General features: G+C 39.7%; 1 protein-coding gene across 1 annotated transcript in view; it reads right to left on the bottom strand.

The window, feature by feature from the left end:
• The window catches only part of LOC124721465 (ATP-binding cassette sub-family D member), a 101,826-nt gene that overhangs the window by 23,704 nt on the left and 52,705 nt on the right, over positions 1-25,417 (bottom strand). The window contains exons 6-7 of the mRNA XM_047246455.1: positions 16,714-16,891; positions 14,297-14,540 (exon numbers count right to left, since the gene is read on the bottom strand). Coding sequence (XP_047102411.1) covers positions 14,297-14,540; positions 16,714-16,891 — 422 coding nt within the window. The remainder of the gene's footprint in view (positions 1-14,296; positions 14,541-16,713; positions 16,892-25,417) is intronic.

Below are 25,417 nucleotides of genomic sequence, written 5' to 3'. Positions count from 1 at the left end.
AGATGCGTGTGTGTGTGTGTGTGTGTGTGTGTGTGTGTGTGTGTGTGTGTGTGTGTGGGCGCGCACGCGTGCGCCCCCCCCCCCCCCCCCCCACAGTGAGAGAAAGAGAGAGGCACTGTGTCACAACTTATTTTAGTGTCTGGAGACAACAATATGTCTATGTGTGTGTGTGTGTGTGTGTGTGTGTGTGTGTGTGTGTGTGTGTGTGTGTGTGTGTGTGCGCGCGTGCGTGCGCACATCAGATGAAAGGACTTGGTATGACAGCTTAGTAATATCCAACAGTCTACTTTCAAATATGCCTCCTATTTAAGGAGTATCAATCTGTCCTATTGTAATGTATGTACTGAAAGAAAACCATGCAATTCAATTCATAACGATGCTGCAATGAAGCTGAACTATCATATAGCTCTTAAAATAGCAAAAGCAGCATGTCCTTTCAGTGACAGAGAATTTTTGAAACAGTTCCTATTTCAAGGTGAACGGTTTGCACATGTATTGAAGAAATTGTTAACAATGTGGAAGCACAGCTCACTGACAGGGAATAAACATATTGTTGTCTATTTTTTGTGTTAGGATGAAAGCACCAATGTAACTGATGTGCCTCATCTTGCCGTGTTTGTGAGAGTTGTTGAGCTGATTTCAAATAGATGGAAGAATTCCTTAAATTTGTCTTAGAAAACATAACCAACAAATGACTTTTGTTGGGAAACTCATTTGTTAATCACAGTGGATGGAGCTGCTGGAATGATTGGTCATAAGTCTAGTGTCACTGCTTTCATGAGGAAAAAAGAGTTGAAAGAAGTTGGTATCCAGTAGGAAATCCCACCAATACCCTGTGTTCTTATTGTGTTAATCTGCTGGATAAATGTGCCAAAATAAATAGCATCATTGACATAGCTGTAAAGACAGTTAATATATCACATGGTCTGGGGCATGAGTAGTTCATATCTTTCATGGCAGAACTCAAATGTGAATATGGCAATGTGCCTTATTTTTGTGAAGAACACCAGCAGAGTAAAGTGTTGTTTTCAAACATTTTTGAACTTACTCAAGGACAACAGACTTTGATGACTCTCAGCAGGTATCTCATCCTGCCCCCTATGATTGACTTGACCAAGCACCTGAATGGCTTGAACACAACTTCACAGGGCAAACATAAACTAACAACCAAAGTACTTGACACCATTTTGGGTTTCAAGAGAAAATTGCTGTTCTGTGTAACACAATTTTCAGGAAGTTCATGTGTGCGTGCCCTTTCCACATATTAGACTAATTGTAACTGAAAAAAGTATAACAAAACAGACACCTAATGAACATTTTGATGAATTTTTGTTACAGTGTTTAGAGGCTCTAAGTGAAAACTTTGACAGCAAATTTTGTGACTTAAATAGGTTTGAATTTGATTTTAATATTTTTAAAACTCCTTTTGTGGCAGATATTAAAAATGTACCTCCTGAAATTCAGTTGCAGCTCACTGACTTTCAGTGTAATCGTATGAGGAGGGGAGGTTTTGAACTGCCTAAAATTTGGAAATCGACAAGAATTTTCCTTGTGAACAATTCACACGGTAGTTTAAAATAGCTGCTCTAGTTTCAGTACATTGGGAATCACATACATGTGTAAAAGTGCTTCTCCACTAATGAAATGAACTGAACTTCAAGAGACTGAAAATAACAGCCAACCAGATGCAAAATACACATTTTTAAACCTTGAACATGGTTTTGACAGTTTTAACACTGTCTTCTTCAAAATGTATTGCACATAGAATCAAATATTATCTACATCCAGTGTAGGAGTTGTTGACCCTATCTACTACACATGCACGTCATCTACTTAATCATCATTTAAAAACATAATTTAAAAATAGTACATCTCTACTGTAAAATTTTTCAAACAGGCATAGAAATTTATGAGCTAAAAGTATTTAATACGTTTGCTTCCTATTATAAAGACAGCAATTAATTCAATCACCACCTGTCCACAGTGGCTGAGCTGAAAGAAGCCACAGAACCTAGAGGCCTTTTTATAAATGAATCAGAGACTAAGTACATGAATTTCACTAAGAAGGAAAATAATAGCTTGAATAGACTTTCAGCAGGCGGTTTCAATTTTGAACATGTGCAGAACTTTGATTATTTGGACTCTAATATTAAACAGCACAAATTCCATGTCAACTGAAATAAAACTGCTGATCGTAAGTGGTAATAGATGCTTCCACACGTTTAAGAAATTGTTGGCCACTAGGTTATTAAACAGGCAGCTGAAACTGTAACTATATAAGGTCACGATCAGACCAATTGTAACCTACAGATGCGAAACATGGACGCTTACGAGTGATGATGAGCAGCAGCTCAAGATATTTGAACGAAGAGTGTGGTGCAAGATCTATGGAGCAGTTCAGGATAATAATGGTTTCTCGAGATCTAGGACGAATGCTAAGCTGGACCACCTCATACAAGGAGTTGACATTGTAAGAACAACTAAAAAGATTTTTGAATGGAGGCCAAATGGAAGAAAACAGTGAGGAAGGCCATGAAAATGATGGATAGATGATGTGGAAGAAGTTATAAAATCTCTCAGAGTCCAAGGATGGCAGATATCTGCGCTGGAGAGGGCACAATGGAAGCTAAAAACAACACAAGGTTGTAATGCCGTGAGAAGAAGGGAGGAGGAGGAGGAGGAGGAGGAGAAGCTCTCTACTGCAAAATTTTTCAAACTTGCATAGAAATTTATGAGCTAAAAGTATTTAACATGTTTGCTTCCTGTTTTAAAGACAGCAATTAATTCAATCACCACCTGTCCACAGTGGCTACTCCACTACCTTCAGAGCATCTCCCTATACATAATAGCCAATGCCTATGATCTAGGTATCATTCAATACTACATTTCCCAACCTCCTGTCAGTTCTTGATCTACCACCTATATTCTTATCTTTATCTATTTTTCCTTTGAGGGATATACACACATCAAAAAAAGTTTTGCATCACCCCAGTTCCCAGAACTCCTGAAGACAGACATTGACTGTGGATATTGTATCACAGACACAGTCCCTTTGACTGTTCAGAGATGTCACTAAACCCGCCCAAAGGTGTAAACAACCAAGCATAAGCAGCGACTATTAGACAGATGAGGTCCAACAGCCAATCAGTTCCAGCCATTCCACCAGGAAGGAGGTACACGGCTCATGTTGGCTGTAGTTCAACCCTGCCTAGACGGTCTATACCATGGTTCGATTGCATCCACATTGTTACTTTGAGCCAGGAAGGGCTCTCAACAAGGGAAGTGTCCAGCCATCTCGGAGTGAACCAAAGCGATGGAGGAGATACAGAGAGGCAGGAACTGTCGATGACATGCCTTGCTTAGGCTGCCCAAGGGCTACTACAGCGGTGGATGACTGCTACCTATGTTCCTATGCTTTTGACACTCCAACCAAACCAGTCAACTTGATGTAGAAGAATATTCAACTACACAATAAAAACTGAATTGGCGTATATCCCATCCTCTGCCAGGCCTTCAAACTCCTTGTGATGGGCCATAGAACAAGAAATATTCTCCCTAAATGACTCTTACTCCTTCCACAATGGTATTTGGCAGCTTTCCCAACCTTTTCGATGTCCTGTTCCACCCATATGCCATTCCTGCTACTACGCCACTGCCATAAGGGTCATATCAACTTAAAAGAGCCCAGTGCAAGACTCGTTCGATGCATTCACCCAACAAAACCTACACCAGTCCTGTTGCTAATGTAACCTACCCACAAGAGGCACCAACACCTGATACATAGCTATGTCATATACCAGCTTCTCTGCAACCACTGTGCAGTATTTTATGTGGACATGACCATCAACCAGCTTGTGAGGTGACAGATAGTTCCATTTGAGATTGTGATGCCATTAATTTGTACTTCACATTTTAATGTTGAAAATAACATATCACATTTAAAGAACAATGTTTTAACATCTGCAGAATTCAAGTTGACTAGCAGCTGGAGACAGCATCAGCTAATACTTTTGAGAATGTCCAATTGGCAGCACATGAACAATATAAACAGGGTTGCCACGACTAGGACACAGTGGCTCTGTTCACTACAATTATGATGTGAGATGTGTTTCCAGTTTCATGGAAGTTACTGTGTTGCTTAAAGCAATGCATACCAATTCATACCTACTTCACTGAAATTTGTGTGATTTATTGACAACCATCTTGGGATCTCACATTTGGCTTATTGCTGATTGGAGCTGAACACCAGGAGCCGAAGTTTTGTCATAGTGATATGTGGTAGCAACATGTGATTGATATATACAGTAAGTGTGTAGTGAAGCAGTCGTACCTAATTTCACAAGTTACTATGTTGTTAAGGGTGTGCTTACACAATTTGTGAAGTGAATATAAGTAGAGACTGCCATGGACTAGAGATGTTTTTAGGACTACAGAGATGGTAGAAGAAAGATTCTGCTATTAATTGGCAGTAGGAAGAAAAATAATAAGTGGAAACCTTAAGGAGGAACTTAGTATCTAACTGTAAGCTGCACAGATTAGTGGGATTAAAGAAACAAGAGTTACATCAGGAACAAGAACTGCAGAAAACTACTGATGGGCTGTCACATGGGACGAAACAGATAGATGTTAAACTTGAAGACATCAAAGCAACTCCAGGGGAATCAACCACTGGTAATGTACAGGAGAGAGGTATGTATTTGAACAGAATGGAAAACTGCCACAGGAGAAGTAGGGAGAATGTGTGAAGCTTGCTGGGGAAAACTTTACAGGTCTAGTCAATGATATCAAATGGCCACTACCAACCAAATGCAATGAACTGGGCAAGATCTGTAGATTTGGCAAACAAAATGCCCAGAATGATCCATTTTTGTAACAAAGTAGGGAAGGATCTTTTGAATGATGTGCACTGAAGAGCATAAAAGAGAACTGGCAGCTTCCTCAGTTGGAAGACAAGTTTATAATTGTTTGAGCAGGGCACACATCAGTTCTGGTCATTTAATTTGTTGACTAACGAGCATTTAATAGGCTTCATGAAGAAATTCACAAGTGCATTTCCTGTCACATGAAATGAAAAGATGAAACTCATTTTGTCTTAGGTTATCTATAGAATAAACATTGAACAAACAATATGATCCAAAAAAATAGACATAGTTGAACCCATCCATTGTATTCCAGATACAATGGAATACTGGTGGATTATGAGAAAATATATTGGAATAAAAATGTATACCTTGATAGTCCTGTAAAGGACTCATTTTAAATTACATCTTGCAATGATATTGTTGCGAGCTGTGCTGCATGCAGTGTAGAGTAACTGGCTGATGTGCTCTGGGTTTCATCATTTCTGGAACATTCATTCACTATTTAGATTCTGGAATATTTTATGTTTGTATAAATACAAACACTTTCGGTCCAGGAATTCAGTTATGTTCTGGCCATACATTGGTATTCATAATATGACTCTGCTTTCAGATTTGGACCTGATTGTAGTTCCAACATAACAAAATGAAACAAATTCCTCAAAGAGAAACTGTGAAAGTGTGCATTACTGAATAAAACAGAGACAACAGGTCTCAAGCACAGGAAAGATAGCCATAATAATTAGGAACGTCGGGCAAGGAATTTTTGATAATGAAGGTTTGCATGACCAAGGGTATTCACCACAAGATAGTCTGGAAGGGGCACAAACAGAGCATGTTATGTAAAGAGTAGTACTATGTCAGCACAAGCAGTATTTATGCAAAAATTATTGCCACAACAGTGTAAGAGGAGCACTGGGTACAATGTGGAGAAGTGAATGAGTACAAAGATGCCCACAAAAATAAGTTTTCGATGTGAATCAGCCAGACATAGTGTAGAACAATGGGCTATCACAATTACAAATAGTACCATAAACTGGCAATGGAATAAGAGGAAAATGTATTGGTACTGGAAATGGAATCAATTACAAAATAAATTTTATTACCAATAATTGATGCAAAATTAATGGCCTGCAAACAAGATACACTGCTCAACAGTGAGACAAATAAGTACTATTTCATTCCAATTTCAGAAAAAACTGAAGGATATACTGAAGCTACCTATGTTTCCTATACGTGGAATATGCATTTGGAAAGATTAAGATTGAGCTTGCAGTACTGAGAATATGATAATAGTGCGTTTTGTGGTTCCACAGTTGTGTATATGCCTTGTCTTGGACATGGACATGGAGCAGTTAAACAACTGAGAAACTCTGGTCAACTTCTGTGGTAATAATTTGCAGATGCAATGTGACATAAATGGGGATGAAGTGATATTTAAAATGCAAGTAGCAAAGAAGAGTGAAGCAGAAGCAAATTATGCAGTTGCAGCTGATTATGGCTAACAGTGATCTGAAGGAGAAGATTCCTGAAGTTGGTTTGAAGGAAAGGAGTGTCATTGGAGTAAAGAAGAAAATATGCACTTTGCAAGATACTAAATTCACTGATAAAACTGTCTGATTTGCATGGAATGTGAAAGAAGATATTTTATATTTATTTGTTTTTCTCATCTAAGAAGGCTGGAGCTGTCATCAAAAGAAGACGCAATGCATTCTGGGTAAAACCTCATCCAAGACCACTTGCAGTCATAAAGGATCCTCAGTGAATGTTAGACGGATACTGGTGAAATAATCCATTACATGCTGGAAGCCGAAAGGATGGCTTGAACAGAATTTATTTTGGTGTATGTGCAAGGACAGCTACAGTAAAGAAGGTAGTGCAGTGAACTACATATGTATTTAAATATAGTAGCATTAGGTGTGTATGTAGTGTTGTAATGATGGTCAGTTGACTGGTGTAACTGTGTTTATGAATTAAGGAGTAAAAGTGTGTCAACACTGCATTGCATCACTCTAAAGTACACTAACACAGCTGTCAATGATTTTACTGTATTGGAAGTTGCCAAGAATTCTTTTGCATTTATGTCTCCACCGACAGAGCCACAGCTGCATTATCACTGCAACTGTCATGCATCTTCATCTAAATTGGTCTACTGATCCAAGCACACCACTGCACCATGTACTGTCATGCCAGGTTTTATCCCAGTGAGCACTACAGTTTCTTGGAAGTAGGGTGGTACTCAGCTGCTGCACTATTGTGTCTGGAGACATCCATTCTGTCAGTGTCTTTGTGGATGCCCCCTGTACTCGCGAAATGACAGTACGGGTCAACAGTCACCTCATGGTCAACAGATTCAACCTAGATTAACAAATACGATGGTACTCGTTGACCACAACCCTCCTCCTCACAATCCTGCATGCATATTGCAAGTTACAGTGAATAGTGTGAGCGCATCTACTGTTATTGTATTCAAGATTTTTTCCCTTCCCATCTTCTACTGAAATGACATTAGGATTTATATTCCCGACAATGGTTATATCTTCAACTACATTTTTATCTGTTGTAACTTGATATACAGGACTGTGTATCTAATGTGGACACACTAAAATTTCTACACTGATTACACATATATGGCACAGTGCAGTTTCAGACCAGTTACATTATATTTACCAAGGAAGTAGAACTGAATAAGTGCTGTCTTTACAGACTTCAGTCTGACGATTACCACAGCATCCACCAAGTTTTGCAGACTCTTTCAGTCTTTAAACACATAGTTCCATTAAAAAAAATATTGTTGCTTCCCTATCCAGTAAATTAAACACATTTTGAGGGTTAACCAGGAAGCAAAATACTTGAACATTAACACACTCCCATTTAAAGAAAAGTGCATTTCACTATCTGCAACAGTGGCAGAAATTTTACAGTGTTCATGTTAGATGGACCACTCTACATAAATCAAAAAGGAACAACTGAATATGTATCTGAATGTGAACAAAGACATGTCATAATTTAAGGTGCAACTCAGTCCTGCTAATTTATTGGTGTGGTGAAGAAGAGGAAACTTAGTACATGCAAAACTGCACCAAATTAGAGAGGCATCCAAGTTTAACATTAGCTCTGAATTTTGACTGATGCTCTTTCAACAGCTAACTTGCCACTATATATAACTAAAACTGTTTTTTCGTGTATCCACGGAAATGTTAATGTAGTATTGAATGTTTTTGCTGATCAGTCAGAGAATTACATTATAAAAATTAGCATTGTCCTCAGGATTTTCTGTAGAATGACAATACCATGGAAGTTTGTCACGTAGTTTCACAGTGATCCACAGAACAAGCATATTCTCTGTCTCTCTCTAGGTGCCTCCACATGATGTCTTTTTTTCTGTTCAACTTTGCACATGTGCAACAGCACACACATTCATTTATTTGTGCATGCGTAATTTCTCCAAATTGGAGGGCAAAAATCAAAGTGCATTGCTTCCCATGTTAGATGGGAATCTCTTGCACTGTTTAGCAGATGACAGGCAACTGAGGCCCATATGTGCTTCATTGTGTAGTGTATTGAGGTTATGCTTTAAGGCAATTTATGTGCAATAATGTCTGTTAGGACAAAGAAAGCATGCTAACATTTATAGATGATTGCAGACAAAAAGAAGTCATATGGAACACCAAATCTAAAAATTATTTGAACAAAAGTTTGATATGTGCCTTGAGTGGATACTTTTTATCTAATACTCGACAATCATATTACTGTAAAGATAAATCTCAGAGTAGGAAATTAGAGAAGAAGCAGTTATTTCATCCATAGCTGCCCATGTGTTTTCTTTTTTGTTACTTTTCATCACAAATACACAAATGAAATGGATGCATAGCGGACTGTTTGAACAAAGAGTAAACATGTTGACACAATAGTGTGTTTGAGTACAGTATGTTCAATCCACTAATTTTTGTGCATGCATTTTTGTTCATATGCATATGCAGTAGCGCACGAGGAAAGAGGCATCATATAGACCCCTCCTCCAAGCTCTCCTCCCTTTCTCTCTTTTCAGTCAAACACTTTAGTTTCTTATCACAAGGTGTTCTTCCATGTTCAACTGCACATTGAACTAAAATCTTCTCAGCCCTCTGTAAGTTCATAACATTGTCAAAGATGGTCTCTTACACTATGTGATCAAAAGTATCCGGACACCCCCCAAAACATGTTTTTCATATTGATTTGATTTTAACAGGGAAGCTAAAACGGCATAGGTCTAACCCGCCACTGCCCGCACCAAAACTAAGTTTATTGTGCAGTATTGCTCCCTGCCTATCTAGTAAAGCCAACCAGTGCAATTAAATAGTGCAAGGAGTCCCTCTACCAGTTTTTTGTTAGACACAATTTCTGCAGGTCTAGTTGTCCCAAAGATTCTGTATCTTTTACTCTCCAATGCCACGCATTTGAAGTTTAGGTGTGATGCAGTTTCTTCACCCTCATCACAGATCCTACATTTAGGGCCCTATTCTGTCATACCCATTGTGTGTAGGTGTTCTTTGAAATTCCCATGGCCAGTCATCAGTCCAATCATGAGTTTGATCTCTTTCCTGTTCAATGCCAGGATTACATAACTTCTTTTAAAACATGGCTTGGGCATCATTACCTTACCATGTTTTTGTTTATGGACCTTGGTCCAATATCCTACATGCTGTTTCCTAAGCCAGTTCTGTAGCTCTAATTTAATCATAGCCTTGGTGACTGTCAGGACAGGTTGCCCCCATCCTAGCCAATCTGTCGGCTTGTTCATTGTCACAGATCCCTGAGTGGCCAGGGACCCACACTAGGTTTACACTATTGCTTCCCCCTACCTCCACCAGAGCTCTGTAGCAGTCTGCAACAATCGTAGATCTTGTTGCAGGAGCTGCCAATGATTTCAGAGCTCCTGGCTCTCTGAATAGATGTAGATGTTATGGTCCTTGTAGCACCTACGCATATTCTCCTCCACACATGCCCTGATTACAGTAATTTCAGCTTGAAATACAGAGGCCAGTTTTCCTAGAGAGATGATGCCCTCCAGTCTTGGCTGAATCCCATACACCCCTGCCCCAACACCTTGGTCTATTTTCGATCCATCAGTGAACCAAAAGATGTCCCCCATATGGTGTCGAACTGCTTTTTACCACTGCTCCCTGCTTCCAATTACTATATTGTAAGGCTTGTCAAAGCAGTTGGGAGTGATTATATAGTTGGCAGGCATTTCCCCAGCCATTCCTATATTTACCTCACTCACTATATTAGTGTGTGATTCTGGATATCCGAATGAGACCCAGTTTTTGCCAGTTTTAAGTCTGTGACCCAAAGGTGTAGTGGAGGCAGGTCCAGCATGGCTTCCATTCCAGCGGCTGGTGTGCTGCTAATTCAGCCTGTTATGGCTAAGCACACCAATTTCTGCACCTTAGCAAGCTCTTTAGCTGCAACCCACTGTTCTATTTTCTTCCACCACACTACGGCCCTGTAGGAAATCCTATGTCTGACCACTGTGGTGTATATCCAGTGCATATTCCTGGGGCTTAGGCCCCAGTTTTTGCCACAAGCCCTTCTAGTACTCACTAGAGTACTTTTTGCCTTTGAGCAGATACTCTTAATGTGAGGGGTCCATGTTAGCTTCTCATCTAAGGTTACCCCTAGATGTTTCACTATCCCCTTCACTATCCCCTTCATAGGTAGAGTTTCATTGAAGAGCTTTAGATTTCAACTTGAAAGTTGAATATGTCTCTTCGTAAATGGCACCACAACAGTCTTCTTAGGATTAACCCTCAAATCCTGTTTAATGCACCAATTTTGCACAATGTACAAACTTCCCTGTGCCATATTTCTAAGTGTATCTGTAAATTTGCCAAGTATTACTATGACAAGGTCATCTGCGTATCCTTGGCAGAAGCACTGTTTGGAATTTAATTTCACAATGAGTTCGTTCACCACTAGATTCCACAATACAGGGGACAAAACTCCTCCTTGTGGGCAGCCTCTAGTGGTGTTAATTACTAGTGTTTTTCATATTAGGTACACTGTATTGACACATACTGCCAGGCAGTATATCAGCGACCTCAGTAGTCGTTAGAGATCGTGAGAGAGCAGAATGGGGCACTCCACAGTACTCACGGGCTTTGAACATGGTCAGGTGATTGGGTGTCATTTGCGTCATACATCTGTATGTGAGATTTCCACACTCCTAAACATCCCTAGGTCCACTGTTTCCAATGTGACAGAGAAGTGGAAACATGAAGGGACATATCCAGGCCGACCTCATCTGTTGACTGACAGAGACCGCCAACAGTTGAAGAGGGTTGTAATGTGTAATAGGTAGACATCTATCCAAACCATCACACAAGAATTCCAAACTGCATTAAGATCCACTGCAAGTACTACGACAGTTAGGCGAGAGGGGAGAAAAATTGGATTTCTTGGCCGAGCGGCTGCTCATAAGCCACACAACAAGCCAGTAAATGCCAAACGATGCCTCGCTTGGTGTAAGGAGCGTAACCACTGGACAACTGAACAGTGGAAAAACCCTGTGTGGAGTGACAAATCACAGTACACAATGTGGCGATTCGATGGCAGGGTGTGGGTATGGCAAATGCCCGGTGAACGTCATCTGCCAGCGTGTGCAGTGCCAACAGTAAAATTCGGAGGCAGTGGTGTTATGGTATGGTCGTGTTTTTCATGCAGGGGGCTTGCACCCCTTGTTGTTTTGCGTGGCACTATCACAGCACAGGTCTACACTGACGTTTTAAGCACCTCCTTGCTTCCCAGTTTTGGAGATCAATTCAGGGATGGTGACTGCAACTTTCAACATGATCGAGCACTGTTCATAGTGCACGGCCTCTAGCAGAGTGGTTACATGAGAATAACATCCCTGTAAGGGACTGGCCTGTACAGAGTCCTAACCTGAATCCTATAGAACACCTTTGGATGTTTTGGAATGCCGACTTGGTGCCAGGCCTCACAGACTGGCATCGATACCTCTCCTTAGTGCAGCTTTCCATGAAGAATGGGCTGCAACTCCCCAAGAAGCCTTCCAGCACCTGACTGAACATATGCCCTTGAGGGTGGAAGCTGTCATCAAGGCTAAGGGTGGGCCAAAACCACACTGAACTCCAGCATTACCGATGAAGAGCATCATGAACTTTTAAGTCATTTTCAGCCAGGTGTCCGGATACCATTGATCACATAGTATATATATGCACTGCCACCAATAAATAATATGCTTCAAATTTAAATCTGTGAACTAGACTGGTAATTATCTTTTCATTCATCCTTGAGCTCTTTTACATATGCTCAGTGTAATGTGCAATCTACTATTGGTATTTAATATTAATCCGCACCTAAACTGTCCTCAAGTGATAAAGAACACTATGATTGATGTGACAAGTCTTGGGGAACATAGGGAGCCATTATAGCTTCCACGTGTATTTTATATTGCATTAAAACTAATTCTTCTATATACAATAATGTGCTACACTACCGAACAGTCATTTTAATACATCATGATTGCAAGTTGTCTCAAAAATTTATAAAAATAATTAAGTGAGCCAGCTTTGTACATCTTTATGTTTGATTTTAATAGGAATTGTGAGTGATCACAGACTATTTTTTTCTGTTCTGGTATCAATTAAAAACTGCACGTACAACGATACATTTGGCTCCCCAACTTAAATAATTGTTGAACATTGGAAACTCCAGGTAGGAATATCAAAAATATAGTAAAAAGTAGATTGCTACTTACCATAAAGAAGACAGATTAAGTTGCAGGCAGGCACAATTAAAAGACACACAAAGCTTTCAGGCACAGCCTTCACCAGCAAAAGAGAAACACACACCATCATACACAAAAGCAAGCACACCTCATGCACCCATGACCCCCAACTACAGCAGCTCGGGCCAGAATGCAACTGTCTCATGGATGGAAGCAGCAATCTGGAGGGAGCGGGGAAGGGGAAGGGATAGTAGTGTATGAGTGGTGGGAGAGAGAGAGACAATGTCTGGCGGAGTGTGCAGGGACTAGAATGCCAACAGGTGCAGCATCAGAAGTTTGTGGGGCAAGGAGGTGGGGGAAAAAAGGAGAGGAGCAGGGAAACATGGGTGGGTGCATTGGCAGAAGGCGGCAAACAAAGAGGTCAGAGATGAGAATGAGGAGGAGGTGACAGGACAGAGGGGTGGAAACTGCAGGGTGGAGGGTATGGAGACAGTATGTTACTGACGGTTGAGGCTGGGAAAATTATGAGAGCGGTGAATGTTGAGGCTGGTTCTTGGGGATGGTGGGAGGATTGGGACTATGAGGGGAAATGGCACGATCTGTTTGTGGACTAGGTCTGGGGGTAGTGCCCGTCTGTAAAGGTCTTGGTCAGACCCTCAGCATACCGGGCAAGGCAGTTCTTTTCACTGCAGATACAACATTCCTGGGTGGCTAGACTGTATAGAGATTTTTTGGTGTGTGAGGGATGACAGCTTTCAAAATGCAGGTAGTGTTGGTGGCTGGTGAGTTTAATGTGGACAGAGGTGTGGATGGAGCCATCAGAGAGGAGGAGGTCAACATCTAGGAAGGTGGCACACTGGGCATGGGAGGACCAGGTTAAATGGATGGGAGAGGAGGTGTTGAGGTTGTGAAGGAATGAAGATACAGTGTCTTGACTCAAAGTCCAGATCATGAAGGTATCATCAATGAACCTACGATAACATACTGTCCCCACAACATCCACCCAACAGTTTCCGCCCCCTCTGTCCTATCATCTTCTCCCCATTCTCGTCTCCAACCCTCTTTGTTTGCTCTCTCTACCATTGCACCTGCCTATCTTTCCCCACATTGTTTTTCCCCACTTTCCTGCTCCACAACCTCCTAATGCTGCACTTGTTGGCATTATAGTCACTGCACACTCCACCAGACAGTGTTCCTTTCTCCCCCCACCCATACACTACTGTCCTTTTCCCTTCCCTGGCCCCTCCAGATTGCTGCTTCTATTCCATGAGATAACTGCATTCCGGCACAAGCTGCCAGAGATGGTGGTCATGTGTGTGTGATGTGTGCTTGCTTGTGTGTATGGATGGTGTGTGTTTCTCTTTTTCTGAAGAAAGCTGTGGCCGAAAGCTTTGTGTAAGTGTCTTTTTAATTGTGCCTGTCTGCAACTTAACATGTCTTCTTTATGGTAAGTAGCAATCTAGCTTTTCTTACGTTGTTGTTAACAACAATTAAATGAGTCCTGAACACTTTTACATTTCTGTAAATAATTCATATACTGAAGGGACATGACTTCCATTTCCCACAAAAGGAATGTGTTACATACAATTTTTTTATTCCATACCTCAGTAACATTGCAATTTGCCATGTTAAACAATTGCCTTCATGCAAATTTCATTGGTACATTGTTTCCATTAGTTCTGAGAAACATTCAAATTTACTGTACCTCTGTGGTATGTAAAACATATCAGACGTAGGTGGTTTGTGAAGTTCCCCATCATAAACAGGCCATAAGCCACTCAGTATTCTGAATAAAGATGACTTGCCACAGCCATTTGGTCCTGTTATTAGGAGATGCATTCCTGGTTCCACCTTCAATGTTAATCTACTGCACACCACATCACAGTTTGGAGTCACAATGGGTACATTCAATAAACTGATAGTATTATCCCTTGTTTCATGGATAACTCCTGAAAGTAAATACATCAGAATTTCTTTTATTTGTAAATACACATGTTTGCAGAAAATAAGAGGCAGCCAGTAACTGGTTCAAACATACAAAAGTTTCCTGATAGCAGTTTAAGCTAGAAAGCTTCAAAATCACACAACTCTTTTGTCATATTGGGTAAAACAAAACAGCTTAAGGCTGAAGACACTATATACTAAACCAAAGCAGAAATGGCTTTAAGAGTATGTGATCACTGACATGGTTAATCTTAAGGACAAAAATCACAGACCAAGGAAGGGGTAAAAAGAGAGGGTAAGCGAACAAACAAGAGATAGGTCTAATTAAGTACCTAAGCAGTTAACAGCATGCCACAGAAGAGGAGAGAGTTACATGACAGCACAGCAAAATACACAACTCAGTATGAATTGACAGTGGTAAATAACTGAAGAATCAGCTTCAAATCCCAGTCTGTCTATTCACTTCATTTTTTTCCCTTTTCTTTTCTTTTTTTTTCCATGATTATCATTTCATGAAATCCTTTTGTGCTGATGCTGGGAAGGTCACTTTACCAGTACCACGGTCAAGCAATGTCTAACTAAGCAAGTGCTTCTTCTACAATGATTTTGCTGTTGATAATGTGTTATACTACACTCCTCTTATCTCCCATCTGTTTCATACCATGTGACTGACTGCCTTCTCCCTTAGACAGTTACTGGTTTTGATGACATTAAATTCTGCCTGACGTTACTGTCTCCATCTTCCTGCACCAATCATTTCTTTTAACCAAGTAAAGTGGATAATTTTTGTCAATATCTCTCTCTACTTCATTATAAAGGATACATTGGTTTCAAAATTTCAAAGACCAGTTTCCAAATAAGAATATATGACAAAATACAGGTTGGTTATAATTAAACTTATGCTACTTTATTCAGTGTAGATGGGAAACTATTTACTATGGGTACCCAACTTTATAGGATTGATCTTCAGACTTTGTGCTGCAGGATTTCCATTGTCAGTAGTGTTGGTGTTATAACTTACCATGAGGTGCCTGTACTGATATGGCAGCACAGGGCTGAAACATCAGTGTGCATTACAGTTGCTGACAGTCAACATGGGTCTGGCCAAGGTGAGTAGGGCTTTACTCAAAAAGCTGTTTTATCGAAACAACATCAGCAGTGCTGCTGCTCTTCATGAGTATCAATGCATTAAATGAATACAGAGATGTCCTCTTTGCACTCCAGAGTTGAAGAACATGATCTGGAAGTTCAAATCAACTGGCAATTTTGGGAATTGGTCCTCAGAGAGGCCAACAGCCAATTGTGCCACAAATTGTTGAGGAACTTACTGTTGCCAGGGTCGAGAAAGCTAGATGCAATGTGCAATCTCCAAGCAGTGCATGAGCTGTATCACAACAGCTGAACATTCCACTGTCCACCATTTGAAAAGTGCTGTGAATGACTATGAAATGATATTTGTAAACACTTCCAAGGTGTTGTAGATGCAGATGGTCAACACACTGTGCAACATTTGTAACAGGGAACATAACCATGGCATGCAATTATTAACACATTACCCTCTCATGTGGAAATTAAAATGTTTCTCTTTCAATGGTTTATTCATTACTTACTGTCCTATGATTACTTGTTTTCCATGAGGGTTCTCTCAAGTAGCAAAAGTTTAATTATAACCACCCTGTATTTCCTGACCACAATTTTGTTAACCTGGCTGTCTCACATCCAGCCAAAGACACAGGTTTTGGCATATCTTTTCACAGTGGCTTAAATACACCAATAAGACACTTAATTATCCATTAAAATGCAAATTATCCAACATAATATCTAGCAGGACAATGAGACTACATCAAACACACTACCACATATTGTAACTGAAACTGATAGCTTCCACTGACAAAATTGTGAAACAAAATCAGGCCTGCTGAAATATTCGTTCATCATGCAAATATTGTCACACTGTAGTAACACAGCTTGTAAGTAAAATTTTGGTTCACTTCATTTGTGCCCTTCTTATGATTCACAATAAACTTGCTTAAACAATTATTACTGTTGAGTCTAAAAAAACTGAGCCAGACTGCAGATGCAAAGTATAGAGGTACTTTTAATCAGTACTTCAGGGGTTCATTGTAAACACATTAGATCTCTCACAGAAGCAATAAAGATTTTTTTGTAATTAATTACCTTTTACAACAGCTTGTCCATTCTTAAATTCCAGGTGAAACATTTTATCATCAGTTTTTTGATTCTTTGCATCAGCACCTGCAACAACTCCCCGAAGGTACTTTCCTTTGCTTACATCTTCAAATACATCAAGCATGTCTCCCACACGAGATGTGTAACCAGCAAGTTCTACAATCTCCTGTCAATAAAATTGAAATTATTAGACATTCAGATAGAAAAATTTCTTTTATTTATTTATTTTGGAAAAACTGCAAATATAATACAATAGATTAGCACTGACAATGCCAGATTTTAGAGCTTCCTCTATTTGGCTGTTTGGCCGTGAATGCTCCTCTACTGCCTTTGGCCCTGAAGATAATTCATACAGCTTACTAGATACACATTCAAATCTTATCAGTTTTGTGTGTCTCAAACTCATCAAAAAAGTAGTGATTTGCATGTGCTCACCCATGCATGCACATGCAGTCACAACCACATGCACTCCCACACCCACACCATGTGCAAATCCACATAAAAGTCTTAGTTCAGAAGGTAGATGCAGAATCTGAACTATCATTAAAGAGAAATATAATGAAGAGCTTCAAGTTATTTCCTGTTTAGGCAACTACCGCCTGCAACACTATTTGCATGATAATCAGGAATTAGATTTTGCACAGCATAACAGAACATGTTAGGATTCAGTATGATTCTTTTTTGGTACTATTTTAAATGATTAGTAATTTTGGTATCATGGGTGCGTCTACATCTACATCTACATGACTACTCTACAATTCACATTTAAGTGCTTGGCAGAGGGTTCATCGAACCACAATCATGCTATCTCCCTACCATTCCACTCCCGAACAGCGCGCGGGAAAAACAAACACCTAAACCTTTCTGTTCGAGCTCTGATTTCTCTTATTTTATTTTGATGATCATTCCTACCTATGTAGGTTGGGCTCAAAAAAATATTTTCGCATTCGGAAGAGAAAGTTAGTGACTGAAATTTCGTAAATAGATCTCACCGCGACGAAAAACGTCTTTGCTTTAATGACTTCCATCCCAACTCGCGTATCATATCTGCCACACTCTCTCACCTATTACGTGACAATACAAAACGAGCTGCCCTTTTTTGCACCCTTTCGATGTCCTCCGTCAATCCCACCTGGTAAGGATCCCACACCGTGCAGCAATATTCTAACAGAGGACGAACGAGTGTAGTGTAAGCTGTCTCTTTAGTGGACTTGTTGCATCTTCTAAGTGTCCTGCCAATGAAACGCAACCTTTGGCTCGCCTTCCCCACAATATTATCTATGTGGTCTTTCCAACTGAAGTTATTTGTAATTTTTACACCCAGGTACTTAGTTGAATTGACAGCCTTGAGAATTGCACTATTTATCGAGTAATCGATTTCCAATGGATTTATTTTGGAACTCATGTGGATCACCTCACACTTTTCGTTATTTAGCATCAACTGCCACCTGCCACACCATACAGCAATCTTTTCTGAATCACTTTGCAACTGATACTGGTCTTCAGATGACCTTACTAGACGGTAAATTACAGCATCATCTGCGAACAACCTAAGAGAACTGCTCAGATTGTCACCCAGGTCATTTACATAGATCAGGAACAGCAGAGGTCCCAAGACACTTCCCTGGGGAACACCTGATATCACTTCAGTTTTACTCGATGATTTGCCGTCTATTACTACGAACTGCGACCTTCCTGACAGGAAATCGCGAATTCAGTCACACAACTGAGACGATACCCCATAGGCCCGCAGCTTGATTAGAAGTCGCTTGTGAGGAACGGTGTCAAAAGCTTTCCGAAAATCTAGAAATACGGAATCAACTTGAGATCCCCTGTCGATAGCGGCCATTACTTCGTGTGAATAAAGAGCTAGCTGCGTTGCACAAGAACGATGTTTTCTGAAACCATGCTGATTACGTATCAATAGATCGTTCCCTTCGTGGTGATTCATAATGTTTGAATACAGTATATGCTCCAAAACCCTACTGCAAACCGACATCAATGATATAGGTCTGTAGTTTGATGGATTACTCCTACTACCCTTCTTAAAGACTGGTGCGACCTGCGCAATTTTCCAATCTGCAGGTACAAATCTATCGGTTAGTGAGCATTTGTATACGACTGTTAAGTAGGGAGCTATTGTATCAGCGTAATCTGAAAGGAACCTAATCGGTATACAATCTGGACCTGAAGACTTGCCCGTATCAAGCGATTTGAGTTGCTTCGCAACCCCTAAGGTATCTACTTCTAATACACTCACGCTAGCAGCTGTTCATGTTTCAAATTCTGCAATATTCCATTGTCTTCCCTGGTGAAGGAATTTCGAAAAACTGCGTTCAGTAACTCCGCTTTAGCAGCACAGTCGTCGGTAACAGTACCATCGGCACTGCGCAGCGAAGGTATTGCCTGCGTCTTGCCGCTTGTGTACTTTACATACGACCAGAATTTCTTCGGATTTTCTACCAAATTTCGAGACAATGTTTCATTGTGGAACCTATTAAAGGCATCTCGCATTTAAGTCCACGCCAAATTTCGCATGTCTGTAAATTTTAGCCAATCTTAGGGATTTCACGTTTTTCTGAACTTCGCATGCTTTTTCCGTTGCCTCTGCAACAGCGTTTGGACCTGTTTTGTGTACCATGGGGGATCAGTTCCATCTCTTACCAATTTATGAGTTATGAATATCTCAATTGCTGTTGCTACTATATCTTTGAATTTGAGCCACATCTCGTCTACATTTGCATAGTCAGTTCGGAAGGAATGGAGATTGTCTCTTAGGAAGTCTTCTAGTGACACTTTATCTGCTTTTTTTAAATAAAATTATTTTGCATTTGTTTCTGGTGGATTTGGAAGAAACAGTATTGAGCCTAGCTATAACGACCTTGTGATCACTAATCCCTGTATCAGTCATGATGCTCTCTATTAGCTCTGGATTGTTTGTGGCTAACAAGTCAAGTTTGTTTTCGCAACCATTTACAATTCGCATGGATTTGTGGACTAACTGCTCGAAATAATTTTCGGAGAAAGCATTTAGGACAATCTCGGAAGATGTTTTCTGCCTACCACCGGTTTTGAACAAGTATTTTTGCTAACATATCGAGGGAAGGTTGAAGTCCCCACCAACTATAACTGTATGAGTGGGGTATTTATTTGTTACGAGACTCAAATTTTCTCTGAACTGTTCAGCAACTATATCATCGGAGTCTGGGGTTCGGTAGAAGGAGCCAATTAGTAACTTAGTTCAGCTGTTAAGTATAACCTCCACCCATACCAATTCACACTGAGTATCTACTTCAACTTCACTACAAGATAAACCACTACTGACAGACACAAACACTCCACCACCAATTCTACCTAATCTATCTTTCCTGAACACCGTCTGAGACTTCGTAACACTTTCCACAGAACTTATTTCAGGCTTAAGCCAGCTTTCTGTACCTATAACGATTTCAGCTTCTGTGCTTTCTATTAGCGCTTGAAGCTCAGGGACTTTCCCAGCACAACTACAACAATTTACAACCACAATTCCGACTGTTCCTTGATCCAAGCACGTCCTGTATTTGCCACGCACTCTTTGAGATTGCAGCCCACCCCGTACTTTCCCGAGGCCTTCTAACCTAAAAAACCGCCCAGTCCACACCACACAGCCTCCGCTACCCGTGTAGCCGCCAGCTGAGTGTAGTGAACTCCTGACCTATTCAGCGGAACCCGAAAACCCACCACCCTATGGCGCAAGTCAAGGAATCTGCAGCCAACACGGTCGCAAAACCGTCTGAGCCTCTGATTCAGACACTCCACCCGGCTCTGCACCAAAGGTCTGCAGTCAGTTCTGTCAACGATGCTGCAGATGGTGAATTCTGCCTTCATCTCGTAAGCAAGACCGGCAGCCTTCACCAAATCAGATAGCCACTGGAATCCAGAGAGAATTTCCTCAGATCCAAAGCGACACACGTCGTTAGTGCCGACATGTGCCACCACCTGCAGCTGGCTGATCCCTGTGCTCTTCATGTAATCCGGAAAGACCCTTTCCACATCAGGAATGACTCCACCCGGAATGCACACAGAGTGCACACTGGATTTCTTCCCCTGCTTTGCCGCCATATCCCTAAGGGGCCTCATTACGCACCTGACATTGGAGCTCCCAACTACCAATAAGCCCACCCTCTGCGATTGCCCGGACCTTGAAGGCTGAGAATATAGCAATAAGTCATGGAAGGCTTACAGGGAGCACTCATTGAGTTAGGTAAAGGTTTGCTAGTATTTTATAGTAGACAAACTCGTAACCAAACAATACTCTGTGATTTTGAAACACTGCAGGGAGGATGGTTGTTTTATGATACAGGTATTAAGCGAAACATAGCATCAAAAGAAAGGAGAGCAATCAAAAGCAGGAAGAGGAGACAATCATGAGAAGTGCACAGAACTGCTTCACTATATTAACTTTTTCAGCATAAGACCTCCTATATTTTCATACTAAGATGATTTATTGTGAGTCCCTTCACTTTCTGCTGAATTTTCTGGAACAAATTTTTCAATGGCTAATTTCATGTTTGTCTCTTAATATACATTCAGAAATTTATCATAAAGATACCTGGAACACTAGATTAGATTAGATTAATACTAGTTCCATGGATCATGAATATGATATTTCGTAATGATGTGGAACGAGTCGAATTTTCCAATACATGACATAATTAGGTTAATTTAACAACATACTTAAGTTAATATAACAACTTTATTTTTTGTGTTTTTTTTGTTTTTCTTTATTTTTTATTTTTATTTTTATTTCTTTTTTATTTTTTTAATATTTTTGTTTTTTTCTTTTTTTTTCTTAATTTATATCTAAAAATTCCTCTATGGAGTAGAAGGAGTTGTCATTCAGAAATTCTTTTAATTTCTTCTTAAATACTTGTTGGTTATCTGTCAGACTTTTGATACTATTTGGTAAGTGACCAAAGACTTTAGTGCCAGTATAATTCACCCCTTTCTGTGCCAAAGTTAGATTTAATCTTGAATAGTGAAGATCGTCCTTTCTCCTAGTATTGTAGTTATGCACACTGCTATTACTTTTGAATTGGGTTTGGTTGTTAATAACAAATTTCATAAGAGAGTATATATACTGAGAAGCTACTGTGAATATCCCTAGATCCTTAAATAAATGTCTGCAGGATGATCTTGGGTGGACTCCAGCTATTATTCTGATTACACGCTTTTGTGCAATAAATACTTTATTCCTCAGTGATGAATTACCCCAAAATATGATGCCATATGAAAGCAATGAGTGAAAATAGGCATAGTAAGCTAATTTACTAAGATGTTTATCACCAAAATTTGCAATGACCCTTATTGCATAAGTAGCTGAACTCAAACGTTTCAGCAGATCATCAATGTGTTTCTTCCAATTTAATCTCTCATCAATGGACATACCTAAAAATGTGGAATATTCTACCTTAGCTATATGCTTCTGATTAAGGTCTATATTTATTAATGGCATCATACCATTCACTGTACGGAACTGTATGTACTGTGGCTTATCAAAATTCAGTGAGAGTCCGTTTACAAGGAACCACTTAGTAATTTTCTGAAAGACAGTATTGACAATTTCATCAGTTAATTCTTGTTTCTCAGGTGTGATTACTATACTTGTATCATCAGCAAAGAGAACTAACTTTGCCTCTTCATGAATATAGAATGGCAAGTCATTAATATATAATAAGAACAACAAAAGACCCAAGACTGACCCTTGTGGAACCCCATTCTTGATAGTTCCCCAGTTTGAGGAATGTGCTGATCTTTGCATGTTACGAGAACTGCTTATTTCAACTTTCTGCACTCTTCCAGTTAGGTACGAATTAAACCATTTGTGCACTGTCCCACTCATGCCACAATACTTGAGCTTGTCTAGCAGAATTTCATGATTTACACAATCAAAAGCCTTTGAGAGATCACAAAAAATCCCAATGGGTGGTGTTCGGTTATTCAGATCACTCAAAATTTGACTGGTGAAAGCATATATGGCATTTTCTGTTGAAAAACCTTTCTGGAAATCAAACTGACATTTTGTTAGTACTTCATTTTTACAGACATGTGAAGCTACTCTTGAATACATTACTTTCTCAAAAATTTTGGATAAAGCTGTTAGAAGGGAGATTGGACGGTAATTGTTGACATCAGATCTATCCCCCTTTTTATGCAAAGGTATAACAATAGCATATTTCAGTCTATCAGGGAAAATGCCCTGTTCCAGAGAGCTATTACACAGGTGGCTGAGAATCTTACTTATCTGTTGAGAACAAGCTTTTAGTATTTTGCTGGAAATGCCATCAATTCCATGTGAGTTTTTGCTTTTAAGCAAGTTTATTATTTTCCTAATTTCAGAGGGAGAAGTGGGTGAGATTTCAATTGTATCAAATTGCATAGGTATGGCCTCTTCCATTAACAGCCTAGCATCTTCTAATGAACACCTGGATCCTACTATATCCACAACATTTAGAAAATGATTATTAAAATATTTTCAACTTCTGACTTTTTGTTCGTAAAGTTTTCATTCAATTTGATGGTAATACTGTCTTCCTTTGCTCTTGGTTGACCTGTTTCTCTTTTAATAATATTCCAAATTGTTTTAATTTTATTATCAGAGTTGCTGATTTCAGACATGATACACATACTCCTGGATTTTTTAATAACTTTTCTTAATATAACACAGTAGTTTTTATAATTTTTGATAGTTTCTGGGTCACTACTCTTTCTTGCTGTCAGATACATTTCCCTTTTCCGGTTACAAGATATTTTTATACCCTTAGTAAGCCATGGTTTGTTACAAGGTTTCTTACGAGTATATTTAACTATTTTCTTGGGGAAGCACTTTTCAAATGCATTTACAAAAATGTCATGAAATAAATTATATTTTAAATTGGCATCAGGTTCACGGTACACCTCATCCCAGTCTAACTGCTGTAGGCTTTCCCTGAAATTTGCAATTGTTAAATCGTTGACTGAACGTACTACTTTGGAGGACTGTTTAGTATTGCTGAATGGAGCTATGTCATATATTGTAACTAGCTGTGCACCATAATCAGAAAGACCATTCTCAACAGGCTGAGCATTTATCTGGTTAAACTTATCTTGGTCTATAAAGAAGTTATCTATCAGTGAGCTGCTATCCTTTACCACCCGAGTAGGAAAATCAATAACGGGTGTCAAATTGAAAGAGCCGAGTAATACTTCAAGGTCATTTTTCCTATTACCCTCTTTCAGAGAATCTACATTGAAGTCCCCACAAATAATAATTTGCTTCCCCCTGTCTGACAGATAGCACAACAAGGAATCCAAATTTTTCAGAAATAGATGAAAATTTCCTGATGGGGACCTATATACAGTTACAATTATAAATGTGCCTTTATTTAATTTAAGCTCACAGGCACATGCTTCTATATGTTTCTCTACACAAAACTTTTTTGTTTCTATACTTTTTGCACAATGATAACTTTTGACATATATGGCAACTCCTCCTTTCTCCATATTTTCTCTCATTACATGTGCAGAGAGCTTATAACCACTTACATTTACCTTATCCATATCAGTAACAATGTGATGCTCAGACAGGCATAGTATATCTATTTCATTCTCAGCTTCTAAATCTTCTAAACAAACCAGAAGCTCATCTACTTTATTCTTTAAACTCCCAATATTTTGATGAAATATACTTACATTATTTTTAATTAAACTTTTATGAGAACCTTTCCTTATTCTAACATTTGCAGTACTCTCCTGTCTGAGTTTCTCATTGTGCTTAGGCCTAGTTCCTATACCAGTGGTCACATGGAGTTCAGAGAGGCAGATTATGTCAACTGGGTTGGGTGACTTTAATTCATCAATGCAATTACCTAGGACTGAGATACAACTTGGTGGAGATAAAATTTCTGGTGATTGGTGAAAATTTATAATTGATAGCTGTGATTGGTGATCAAATGTGCTAGAATTGTGCTGTTTAATTTCTTTCCTAAACTGAAGATTTGTTTCAATCCTGACCTCTCGTAGAACTTGACATCTTTCTGTCTTACCTATCCTAAAAAAGGTGCTGCTCCAACACCTGTAACCACTGGTATTTTACCATTCATGGCAGTGCCTCCCCCCCTTAAATTTCCTGCTATTACCCCAGCCAGTTTACCCTTCCCTTTCCTGTTGAGATGTAGGCCGTGCCTGGTATAGTCCCACCTACTGAGATAATCAACAGGAACCACACCAATATGAGCCCCCGCACCCGACCCAAGCAGCCGTTCCAACTCCAAATTAACTCTCCCAACAGAAGAGTTCAAATGAGGCCGGTCATGGCGTCTCAGGACAGATACAAATTCAACATTGGTGTGTCTCGATGCCGACGCAATCTTTACCAGGTCACACTCTATACTGTACCCAGGATCTCTGTCGATGCTGTTCCCTGGCCCTCCCACAATAACCACGGTGTCTTCCCTGGTAAATCCTTTACAGAGTGAACCTAAATCCTCTGTCTCCTGATGAAGACTAGCACTTGGTTTGAAAAAATTTGTGACCTGGTATTCTGGTCCTAATTCCTCCTGCAGAAGTTGGCCTACACCTCTGGCATGAGAACTCCCTAACAACAAAACTTTCTTCCTTTTCGATGACTTTCCTACATTCTTTTTCAATTTCCTATTGAAAGTTTGTTGTGTCC

This window comes from Schistocerca piceifrons, chromosome X (genome assembly GCF_021461385.2).
Source record: "Schistocerca piceifrons isolate TAMUIC-IGC-003096 chromosome X, iqSchPice1.1, whole genome shotgun sequence".
Lineage (NCBI taxonomy): Eukaryota > Metazoa > Arthropoda > Insecta > Orthoptera > Acrididae > Schistocerca > Schistocerca piceifrons.
The sequence above is the reverse complement of the archived record's forward strand: the minus strand, read 5'-3'. Positions and strand labels throughout refer to the sequence as shown.